Source organism: Oculina patagonica, chromosome 3 (genome assembly GCF_052425735.1).
Source record: "Oculina patagonica isolate OP01 chromosome 3, crgOcupat, whole genome shotgun sequence".
Lineage (NCBI taxonomy): Eukaryota > Metazoa > Cnidaria > Anthozoa > Scleractinia > Oculinidae > Oculina > Oculina patagonica.
In genome coordinates this window covers 13,178,258-13,190,670 of record NC_135760.1, presented here as the reverse complement: position 1 = coordinate 13,190,670, position 12,413 = coordinate 13,178,258, and the positions used below count along the sequence as shown (strand labels likewise).

General features: G+C 40.5%; 1 protein-coding gene and 1 pseudogene across 1 annotated transcript; both read right to left on the bottom strand.

Moving 5' to 3' along the window:
* Positions 1-2,054: 2,054 nt before the first annotated feature.
* Positions 2,055-6,493, bottom strand: LOC144646689 (reticulocalbin-2-like). The gene is made up of 5 exons (XM_078506362.1): positions 6,094-6,493; positions 5,025-5,219; positions 4,359-4,534; positions 3,639-3,732; positions 2,055-2,606 (listed from the first exon to the last, which is right to left on the bottom strand). The coding sequence occupies exons 1-5, from the start codon at positions 6,377-6,379 to the stop codon at positions 2,335-2,337; spliced, it is 1,023 nt and encodes a 340-aa protein (XP_078362488.1). The 5' UTR covers positions 6,380-6,493; the 3' UTR covers positions 2,055-2,334.
* A 2,137-nt stretch (positions 6,494-8,630) lies between these two features.
* Positions 8,631-12,361, bottom strand: LOC144646690 (uncharacterized; annotated as a pseudogene).
* Between the last annotated feature and the right edge of the window lie 52 nt (positions 12,362-12,413).

The following is a 12,413-nucleotide window of genomic DNA, read 5'->3' as shown; positions in this document are numbered from 1 at the left end:
AAAATGCGTAGAATTCGGGCAAGAAGCCTAGAGAAAAAATAGAAGATAAGCCGAAAAGTCTAGTAAACATTACGTTCAAAGCGAATTACATCACCACGAAAAGTATTGGAAATATACCTAACCAGCCTAGCTTTGTTGTTCAATAGTCCAAATTTCTCATTTATCTGCGTGCGTTTCCTCTCGCAAATTGCTGTAATCATGTTTTACACGCTTTTGCATTAATTTCAAATAGCGGAAAAACAATGAAATTGGCTCCCCACAATTAATATATCTTTTTCTGAAGTAGAGTGAATAAATAAAAGAAAAAAAAGATATCCGAAAAGGATTCAGTGCATGCCATTGACACCTTCGGATAACGCCACGAAATTAATTTAAGAACTTAAGCAAGAAGGCGAAGTTTGTACACAACTATTTCAACGCATGTTTTATTTTTTATGCCTCTTTATTCGGCTTTCAACCCATGCCATTTTTTTTTTTCGAGCAAAAAGGTCTCCGCCCCCCTCCCCCCAGGACCGAAAGTGCCCGTACGCCTATGATATGCAGGGAAACTGGAGAGAATGAACACTACTATCCACGTCTTCCAGGTTGCGTAACGCTAGCGCTTATCTCGTTCGAGACCGTTTTAACTTTGACAATTTTTTTTCATAAAAAAAAAACTTAAAGCTTTCCCCAAATATTTCGACTGGAAACCAAACCTCGTCATCATCAGTCCTTGAAGCGCCATTGGACGCATAAGGCCTCAAAACCAAACCTCGCTGGAGTCAAATCTCCTCTGTACTCTTCTTTCTTTCTATATGCAGCCAGACAACTTCAAACAACATTGCAACTTGTATGTATGATTTTTGGGGGGCTTTGTGGGGCTTTGTGGGGCTTTGGGAAACGATCATATACCAAACTTTTAGTCCGCATCCAGCAGACCAATACGATATCGCCTTCCCCTCCCTCGTATTTTCAGGCACAACAAATCTCTACAAACCAAACTGGGTTTGCGATGCTGCCAAAGGTGAACAAACGTGTTGCGATATTTGTTTACGATCGGACGCACGAAAATTGCAGGGGGGGGGGGGGGGGGTGCGCTGGTAAGAAGTCGTCATGTCAAACTGAATCATCCTTGTTCCCAGGAGGCTTTTACCATTCCCCTCCTCGCTTATTTGACTTCAGGCCTCTTCTATTTAGGAATGTGCTCTTGGTACGACTTTTCTAAGGGGACAGACCAATTCTAAAGGGACAGTGATTTTAACAAGTTAACAAGTTGGAGCCAGAATTGTGCATCAGTTTCGGGGGTGGAAGCGGAATCATGAATCATGAATCATAGCTGTAAAATTGGTAGGAATCATGAATCTTTGTGTTTACAACTTGGGAATCATGAATAACAAGAGATGGCTAAAAGAATCATGAATAACAATTAAATGCTTCCATTGATATTGAATGCTTGTGAATATAGTTTGTAACAACAATTAAACTGATGGGTCAATTACTAAATTCTTAACATTTATATTCCAGAAATTGCCTGAAATCGCATTTCTGAGCATCAAATTTTCAAAATTTCCTGGGGGAGCATGCCCCCACACCCCCCTATAGGAAACCAATGGAAACACGAATGTACCCTTGGCTCCGCATCTCATCCTTACTAGTGATAGTTACTAACTTTAAAGTGATCAAGTATGTTACCGACAGTGAATATTTAGAAATAATTACACGACTGAAAATATTTAACATCGGCTTCCGGCATTTTTCGAGCCAGACGAGTCTCCATTTGGAAAAGGAGACTCTGTTAGCAGGGAACCGGAATGCGCAACCAGCCTGCATGTAAAAGCAAAACAACAAAAATTGGTAACACGTTATTTTTAAAGCTGGATAAAAAAATGAAAAATGAATCATGAATTTCGAATAAAATTTATAAATGAATCATGAATCATCGAGGTAAAATAAGACAGGAATCATGAATATCCAAAGTCCAATGATTCCGCTTCCACCCCCGAATCAGTTTGATTAAATTTGATGTTGCTTTGTTTTGGAGCCAGATGTCCCAGATTAACCACTACGAGACCAGCTACCGAAAATTGTTGTCAAAACTGACAATTTTCTTTATTTTAAACAATCTAATAGACGGTCAAAGTTTACAGATGGAAAATACTAGACGACAGCGGAAGATTTTTTAATATCATTAAAATAATTTCATGATTTATACGTAAATAATAAGGGTATGATAAGGGTATTATTATTATGATTGAATTGTACATTATTTTTTCATTTCAACACACGAGTTGTTCTTCAACTAAATATTTTCCCAAGCTAATTAATCCTATGCTGATTACAGTTCGAAAACAGATTTTATAACTCGTCATGGTCTGAGTTCTCGGGTTCATCTTCAACAAAGACCTTGTAGTTTTTCATAATCTCATCCATGGTTAGTTTGCCGTCCTTGTTGTCGTCAGCTTCCTTGATGAGTGTTTTGGGTTCCTCAGTGGAGAAATCGTCATCAGGGAACAGCCAGCTTCTCATCTCTTGTTTGTCCAACTTTCCATTCTTGTCTTTATCAAAGTTTGTGGTGAAATCCTTCTCCATTTCTTCTTTAGCATCATCGTTTACATCGCTAAATGTAGCTGAAATGCCAGAAAAGAACGTGTTATACAGTGGAACCCCGATATAACGATCCTCGATATAACGATATTCCCGATATAACGATGAATATTCTATGTCCCGGCAAAAGTTACAGTAAAATTTATGGGACGAAACCCCGATATAAGTTAACAATCTTCGATATAACGATATTCCCGATATTACGATGAGAATTTAGCGGACCGAACGTAAAATCCTCCCGATATAACGATATTATCAGTACACAGTCACAATTTATTTGCAAAACATCGAATTTAATGCAATAACATTACAGTTTTTGAGTGATCTCTAACGTTTCTGTAGACAACTTTGTACGATGATATATGAAAATGATACTGTGTTCTAAGCCTTCTTTATCAAAATTATTCTCTTTATTCTCCTTTAATATGCAGTAAAAAATTACTTGTTAGGTATACCCCAAATTAACGATGCTTTCGGTAATTTTAGGGACATATCGTTATATGAGGAGTTTCGATATAATGATTCCTCGATATAAGGATATAATTTTACTGCTCCCTTGGCATATCGTTATAAGCTGTTATATCGGGGTTCCACTGTATAGGATGTCAGACAATGGAAATTGTTTGTGTTTTATTCTTGTAGAATTGAAACAATGAAAGAGTATCAAAATCAAGTAGTCAAATTCCAGGGCCATCCGCTCACTGCCCCCACTGGCCACAAGGGCTCGATAATGGAGCAGGTGGTCTTGGGAAACGTCTACCAGCCTGAAAGTGACGTCATCAAGTCATTTCCGTGATTTGTCCATTCAAAGTGATTTGTCCATCCTTCTCTGGTCGCCAGCTCCCGAGAAGAGAGGGACGTCTGAAATTCAGGCTACATTCAAAGAAGAAACCGCGCGTGTAAAAGAATTTGTTAAAGTCGCTTTTGAACAATAGATGATGATAGATCAATTCATTCGCTAGGAGGCTGACAGCTGTTGATGGGCTAGTTAAACTTGGTATTCCTCATTAGCCGAAGAAAGAAAAAATCTTATTATTTTAAGCCAGAATTCTCACCTAAAAATTCTTTCTTTGATATCTGTCCATCCTTGTCTTTATCATGCTTCTTAAGGCTATCTTCTACTGTAAACTCTGCCATCCGTGGGTTATCCTACAGAACGAATGAAAATCATCAACTCACGATTTGTTGGGGTCCGAGCAGATAAGATCCCACCCTCCGGGGACTGGGACCGAGTCTCAAGCGTCCTGGGACCGACTCCTATGACGTCATCACCCCCTAAATCACGTTGTTTTCCGTTTTACGCATGCGCAGAAATGCTGCTCTGTGATTGGCTGTGCTCGGCCATGAGCGGTCCTTACTACTGTTAGGGACCATTCATTTTTTAGAAGGGGGGAGGGCCGGAGGAATCTTGGGGGGGGTCACTATTTTTTAAAAGTGGCAAAAGGGGAGGGTCATCGTTATTTTCGTTTTTGAAAAGGGGGGTCGCATAGAAAAAACACTGCATTTTAATCCAGATCAAAATCTTTGGAGCCTGGATTCCTTGAAGCCCCATTGTTTTGCTGCTTGGAGCCCTTTTGATGCTAAACGTGGACCCCTGAGAATATTTTCCACAGAGCCTGGAGCCGGGAGTTTTGGAGGGTCGTGAGAGCCCCGCTTTTTTTGGGCCTGAGTCCTGGAGCCCTAAACCCCTTTGGGACTCTGATTTGTCGATACTTTTGGAATACATTTTTATTTCTTAAGTATGTGTTCGTAATAAAACGATAGATTCCTCTTACCCCAGGGTGGTAGAACGCCATGTATTCTTCCAAATCTAATTTTCCATCTCCGTCTTCATCAGCAAATTTAAATTTCTCTTCATCTTCTTGCATTTGTTCTTTGTTATCATCGTCTTTACCATCATCGGAGAAATGACCCTTTTTGAATTCCTCCCATGATACTTTTCCGTCTTTATCTGTGAATAAAGGAAAACAAGGATTTAAACAATTTATTCCGTTCGAAGTTATTATTTGCGCGAAGATATTCTTTGCTTTTAGTCACTATTTTTGCTTTTCATGTAGTTGGGTTTTCGCTGTAAAACAAGGCTCAGCGATTTTTTGCGTGGCAAGTTTTTGTGACCAAATGTACCCTTAAACTAAGCCCAAACAGGTTTTTTCTGTGGCCCAGTACTTAACTGGTTTTAGAACGTTAAACTTCATCAACCTCGTTCCCAGGGTCTCTCTCTCCCCGCCCGAGAGAAAGACCCTGGGAATCTTTATTATTTTCAAAACGTCTCTTGTTCCCAGACCCTGATTCTCAGGGGGGAGAGACCGCGTGGCCGCGAGCGACCTGGACCGTCTGAGAATCAGGCTATTGTTTCCAGAGCCTTCTCAGCATTTAAACTCGAGAAGGCGACTGGTGCTGAGGATGAGTCACGTGTTGAGCACGTGTATCAATAAACTGACCTTCATCGTGTTGTTTCATGGTCTCCATGACTTCTTTTCTCCTGTACTCTTTTGTAGTTACATGGAACCTCTGCCTGATCTCATCTTCAGTCAAGACTCCGTCTTTGTTCAAATCCACTTCATCTTTTATCAGCTGCGCCAGTTTGGTTTTTGCGTCTTCTGGGGAAAGTCCTTTAAATTCGGTGTAGTTATCACCTAAAAGAGAACGAAAAATATCTTAAGACAATTAAATTGACTTTTAAAATTTAGTGGCCCTATCGCTAGAATGAGAATTCGTTAACAGTTTGTGTTATCACTGCGATAAGGCAAGTTTTTATAAGTTATAACAATATCTTTCTTTTAGTCGACTTCTCCCTTCCCTACACCTAGTAATACCGTACCGTCCTACCTTCCTTTCCCCACCCCTAGTGATATTTTGCTAGCTTCTTTCTAGCCAAGAAGCAAACAATATTTGCAAGTAGTTTTTATAAATCACCTGCAAACACAGCACACTCTCAAAACACCTGCTATTTCTTAGTTTGTAAAACAGCTTTGTAACTTTTAAAGTTTTGAATTATTAATTGCACTCTGATAGGAAATTTAGGTAAAAAAAATTAAAATCCTGCTTTAGCAATCGACTCTCCGCCTCCCCGTTTGCGATCTTCGTTATTTTACGCTGTCTCCGGCTACACACTTAACGTTTCGTTTCTGTTAATTAACACCTTCCAAAAGAATCTGTAAATTGAATCACTCTAGAAGCCATCAAGTCTGCATAGGGTTTATTGAAAGGTTAGATGTAAGAAGTTATTTTTAAAGCTTCAAGAATTAGTAACATTTCAACTTCATTAAACACGTTCTTGTATAACTCAAAGCTCAGTCAAATTGAAGCTTCTTTTCTTTTTGCCAATCAAAGCTATCATGGGCGGACGTATAAAAAACGTTATCATAACTTGAACTCGCTGTGAATGTGCCACGCTTAATTAGTTTCTGAAAAGGTTGTTTCTTCTGCGCGGCGAGAGTTAAATCGAAATTTACATGAACTTATGTCCGCGTATATCTTTGCTATAGCTGATGTGTCGTGTTAACTTACCCAAAAATGCATCGTGTTCAAGGTGGCTTTGATCATTTTCATCTTCGCCTTCATCACCTTGACTTTCGTCTTCTTCTTCATCCTCATCGTCCTCGTCCTCTGTTTTATCTTCTTTTTCGTCATCTTCTGTTTCCTCGTCTCCATCAGGGTGTTGTTCATCTGCTTGGTCTTCGGGTTCTTCGTCGTGTTCGTCTTCCGAATGTCCGGGAGGCAGATTATCGTGTGATAAAACTACACTGGCTGAGATACCTAAAATTAACAGCGCTAACCAACAATAACGAAACATCTTGAAAAAGCTTTAAAGATAATTTAGTGGTCACTCTGCTGTTGAGGAGGCTCTTGCAATGTGGAATGGATAGCAGTCCCTTTGTTCTTGTTACTGAGGTTCTTGAAGCAAAACAGCGAACTTCAAATGCATGACACGTGTGTTTTGGATTTGGAAGCAGTGCGTGCCGTTATTAGAGTGGTACGTTAAACTAAACATTACCGGCTTCACTTCCTACTAGCAGAATATTTTGGTTTATTAGATGTTAAATAAAAATAACACCCTTTGTATACATATCTGGCACCTTTTAATTGGATGTCAAAAGAAAATTATTGAATATTTTAGCCTGAAACAAATTAGCCACTTTGATTTGAATGCCTTTTTTCAAAAACTAAAATTATCCGATGATACTTTTCAAATTACAAAGACGTACTTTTCGAATACATATTCTGCCAATATTATAACATGCATTTCTTCTTTCACACTCAAAGATCGATAGGTGTTTAAAAAATCGAAGTGACTGAACAACAAACACGTTTGAGTAATAAGGCAATTAACAATTAGTAGGAATGTCATCTGCCAGCTGAACTTGGCTGTTAACAATATAACTCAGTTCCTTTGAATATAAAAATATAGTTGGTAAGATTAAGCGCAAAAACAACAATACTTCATTCTGATCTATTGCTACGTTCTTATCGGCGTTCTTACTGATTAGGGAAAGTAAGTTTCCCTGTGATGTTTTAACATAAGCATTTGACAGTTTGCACTGTGTTGTAGCATTTGATTATTTTGTCAGCCAACAATCAACGACAAAAATAGTTGGCACACCTACTCCCATTCCCCTGTTTCAGTGTTGCATAGCGCAATGCGCCCGATCTCCTTGTACAGTGCGTTTCAGTTTTCAAGGAAAAGTACACAGCAGTCGTAGGCACTATTTTTTGCATGCTACGAAACATTGTTAATGGGGAGAGGGGAAATTATTAAATATTTTCATGTTTCAAGTGAGAAAAACAGCAATGGCCAGCGTTGCCAAGTCTCGCGCATGTTTTGCTCAATACAACTACCATGATTCCCTGCAATCGCCTCTCATAGAGGGAATTGTCCATTGTGCTAAGATTTTGTCAAAGATTGTAGGTCTCAGTCGCTTCCAACAAATAACAGTTTTCTCGGCTCTTGCCTTCCTCCGTTCGTAGGTAATCCGACTCATGTTTCCAGCAAAAACTTTTTCAGCTCACCCTTATGGGAGGAGAGGCAGGTAGTACTAGTAAGGTTCTTTTTCGTTTTAAACTTTGTTCTTTTTGTAACATTGAATAACATATACAATGGAGACATTTAAAGTACATTGAAGTGAGGTTTGATGCCCAGGGCTTTCTGGTCTGATGCTAACCGTTTTGGCGCGAAAGCTCTGGGGACAAGTCCGGTGAGAAGGTCATGCTGATTAACCGCACCGGTTTCCTCTATTCTGGCGACCTGCCTGTTTAAATGTCTTGATAATTTAATGAGAAATTAAAAGTTGATTCCTTTTGGAACGGACGATAATCACACTCAAGTAAAAAAAGACAAGATGCGCTGACAAACCGAAGGAACTTTCTGTTTTATTTCCAGTAGGAAGAACAATTAGAACAGGACATCACATGCGCACAACTGCACTGTCACTAATGGGCAGTCAGAACTAGCTAAGTATTCTACGCATTGATTCAGTCCACATCTATAAACAATGCTATAAAATAATACAGTGTTGAGCACAAAACATCCTAACATTTTGGATGTTTTCTTGCTGCTGCTAGCAAGGAATTATTAAACTGTAGGCTCTCGCGCTAAATATGAAAAGTTAAGTAAAACGATACCGCCATCTTCGACGGTATAGAAACATTAGGCCAGCGGACTCCTGGTAACAAGACCGAATTCATGCAATGGTTCACTTCAAGTGTAGTGAACACATTCCTGAATTGTAAATTTTACAACAAGCAAAGAAATTGTCAAAACGGGCAAAAAAATAAATAAAATAAAAATAATAAGGGGGCAATCATCTTATGAAAACTTTGAATTTTCTGATGCAGTCAGCTCAAGTAACATTCGCTCAATAGTGTTAGAGCAGTTTTCAATTGAGTGTCGTAACCAAACCAAAACCAAAGTAATACTCTACCAATACAACGACACAAACAATCCAGTAACCACCTCGAAGCAAAACATGTAGCTGGCACGAAGCGCGGGAAACGTGCGCGAGCGAGTCGCGATTGGTGGTACTCCATGGCCGAGAAAGTGGCGCGAAATTTACCAATCACTAAGCGTAGTGAACGCAAACCAAAGCAAACGCAAAGTACTTTCGACACTTAAGTGAAAACCGCTCTAAGCTCAGTAGATCCTCGGAAAGTGTTCGAGGATCGTACGATCTTGAGACTGTGTTGACAACTTTCTCAAGACTGGTTAGTACGTACTTAGATGCGTGGGTAAAAATCGTACGTTATCGGACTCTAATATTTAGAATCCTTCTGTAAAAATTTCTGATCGCTTATCAACATCCTTGCTTATGCATGTTGGGTTAGCTGGATATTTATCTTCATCAATAAAGTACATGCCCTTCCTTGGCTTGTGGTACCACTTAACAAATGACGATGAAATGGATTTTTGCATGACCTTAATCGTATTCCACTGGGCATTAAAGATCACTTGACCGTGGTCGATACACGAATCCGCGAATAGCGCAAGATTTTTTGACCCCTTGATCACACCCTTCATGGCTTTTAAGGTGGTTTTCCGGAATTTCTTGATCTGCTTCAATTCTTTCGGTGAACAGGAGTACGGATGTGCAGCACATTTGATTTCCCAGATGTTTCCAAGCTGCCATGAGTCGTACAAAGGATTCACGATAAACATACGACTTTTAACAAAGGGTAGAAAGTATTGTGGAAAGATACATTTCCAAAGCTCTTTGCCGGACATGTTGTCGACGCATTTTTGTGGAACCCCATTCGTGCAGTCATGCAGCTTAAACACACTTTGCATTATCTTCCTGAATTTCCGATGTCTTTTCTGTTTCCGTGAAGCTGTATCAAGAAAAAATCCTGAATCAGCCAAGGCACGGAAGCTCACTTTTTTGGGAAGTTTAGAACGGACATAGTCCGCATGGAGCATGACTGCAAGTCCACCAGCTGAGGTACCAGAGAAAACAACATGGCTGGCTTCCTTTAGATCCGTGTCTGATAACAATTCTGAGATGGTAGAATCCAGAATTCTAAATCCTCGGAAATAAAGCAGCGAGCCTTCAACCTGCACAGGGTCAGATCTGTTGCCTGAAAATGACGAACCGTCACAGTAAGGAAGGTAGGCAACATTCCAGTTGTAGAACTCGGGATTCTCTTTAGCGCTGTTTGAAAGAATTCCCCCAGGATTTCCAAGAGGCTTGAAAAATAGCGAAGAACCCAGATGCATGCGACTTCTTCCCAAACAAGCTTCCTCACTCTCGCACCACGCTCCACCCTGTAGGTAAATTATCCAATTCTTGCTTCCTGTACCAGAGCCTTTTCTTACAAAGTACCCAGGGGTAGAACCATCCAGACAAACGGCCCCTGTTCTGTCAGCGTTTTTCACCGAGTGGTACGCATAACCGTTTGAAGATTGCTGATAAAACTGCATAAGGGAAACTTCTTCTGGGGAGGGCTGCGGCTGTAATGCTACAGCAGGGCCTGCAGGATAATATATGGACGGGGATTGTGCGGAGTACTGGGCACTGGAGTTGGGTTGCTGGAGCTGGCTTCCTTGAATCTGCGTGGCGCTGACATCGTCCTTGTGTGTTTCAATTTCAAGTTGATGATGATGATGACGATGATGATGATGGTGATGATGATGATGATGATGGTGGTGGTGGTGGTAGTGGTGATGTTTGTGATGGTGACCGTGATGATGGTAATGTTTGTGCTTAGGATGTTGTTTCGTTACCTTTTGTGCCTCCAGTGTCACATTGCTGACACTGCCATTAAAGATTCCACTATCCGCATGGTGACTGAGTGCCCGTGATGACTCCTCTTCTTTGGCTGTTCCATTGAAGGTTCCATTATCCTCGTGGTGCTGATGATGATGGTGTTGTTGTTCATGATGATCTCGGTGTTCTTTACTGTGGTGCTGTACATGCTCTTCGCTTTTGTGTCCTCTAAAAATATCACTGTCGAGCTTGGAGAGGATTTCTTTCATTTTTGGGCCAGGCGTCTTTTTCTTGGACTTCTTATTAAAAGCTCGAGATTCATCTGAAGACAAGCCTGAGCTGCTATCACCTGAAACCTCTCGAAACATTGAAGACAAATCTCCTCCTTCACCATTATGATGGCTTATCTCACTCTTGCTCAACCCAGTCTCATCCTTGTTTCCTTCAGAGATCAGCTGTTGAGCTTCCTCTTCACTGAGGGCGTCATCTAAGGCACCGTCATCACCATCGTCCAAGTCTAGACCCAGATCGCCATCGTTCTTGAAGTCTTTGAAGAGTTTGTCATATTCACTGTCACTATTTCCCTTACTAACCTTGCTTTTTCTGTAAATTTCGCTTCTTCGTTTTCGGGCTTGCTATGTGTTTGTCCATTTTCCGTTTTGTCAGTATCTCTATCACTTTCATCTTCTTCTTCAACATTAGCGCTACCGCTGCTATCTTGTTCTTTTATTTCATGATCCGAGCTTTCAGTTTCTTTTTCTTCGGTCTCTCCTGAAAAATCGGCGCTTGCTTCTTGCTGTTTGTCCTTGCTCAGAATTAGCAAGGTCCTCGGTTGGAGAATCGCTCTTTGCCTCAACAGAATTGTCTTTGTCAGTTTCGTGTACATCCACCATATAACTGCTTGGATAGCTTCCACTACCCGACGTATATTCCGCTTCATCGGGCTCGTCCACTTCCACTAAGATCCTTCTCCTCTTCAGAGGGAATGGCACCACTGTTTAATTCTTCATTTTCATCGGAATCGACTGTTCCTTGTGATGATCTAGCTATAGAACTCCTTGCTACTGTTTGTTCTGATCCAGTCTGATACCATAAATACTCGCCTGGTTTGCCAGACTTTGAAGGGTCTTGTTCAGTCTCGTCTTCGGAATTCTGAATATGTCTTGACGACACGATAGCAATCAATGCTAACAACAAACTCATATTCAACAAAGTAATGTGCCCCATGATTTAAAATGAGGCACAGAGTCGCGTCTGTGACAGTAGAGACAGACACGGTGGAACACAAATCTGATTTCGTCTGCAAGGGCAACTATCTTTGAACTTTCCTGAGGTAATTTGATGTCACGCGGGTACCTGCGCTCCCTCTTTAGCTCTTATCTTGTTTGTTTTAGGAACAAATCATTAGGCTAAAGAAATACCCAGGGCGTGTAGACTAATTTGTTATAAGTGCGAAACAAAACAAAGTAGACGACGATCCCGGCTTGATTTACAAAGTGTTTATAATTAATCTTGAGTCAATTGAGCGGGTGGCTCAGTTGAGAAAAACAACACAACACCTGGTATACGCCAAGTGATCTGTGTGCGCAGAAAAATCGGCCTCTTACTCTGGTTATTGTGATTCCTGAAACAAGGTCAGCGAAAACAAACTTTCGTATGAAGTTTAAGTTTTTGTTAAAAAAAAGAAACGACTAAATAAGAGCTGCGAGTTCGCGTCCTCCCATTGCGAGAGTTCTGTTTTTAAAATCCGTGTCAGTTGTTTTGAAAGCAGGTCATTTGTTTGAAGAACAACACGTTAGCAATGTAGTAAATCAGGCGAGTGATCATTCTGCGGTGGTGTCCGGGTTAACATGAATCTTGATTCTGCCCGGTCCAGAGTAGAAAACGCCAGCAGATAAAAGTGCTATATGTGTATAAAGATAAACCATTGGCAAACGCGGTTATATCGTATTCGTCGTACTTGCTATTGAGGTTTTAGGGAGCCAAGTCGTTCATCTTCTCTTCTGATGAGAAATATAAAACGAAGTTTCCGTAAACACTTTTATAGGATCCCCTCCCTTTATTACGCTGTTTAATCAAAACAATGAGACAGTTGTGAACCAATATAGCTTACTCTATTCAAGTGCAAAATAT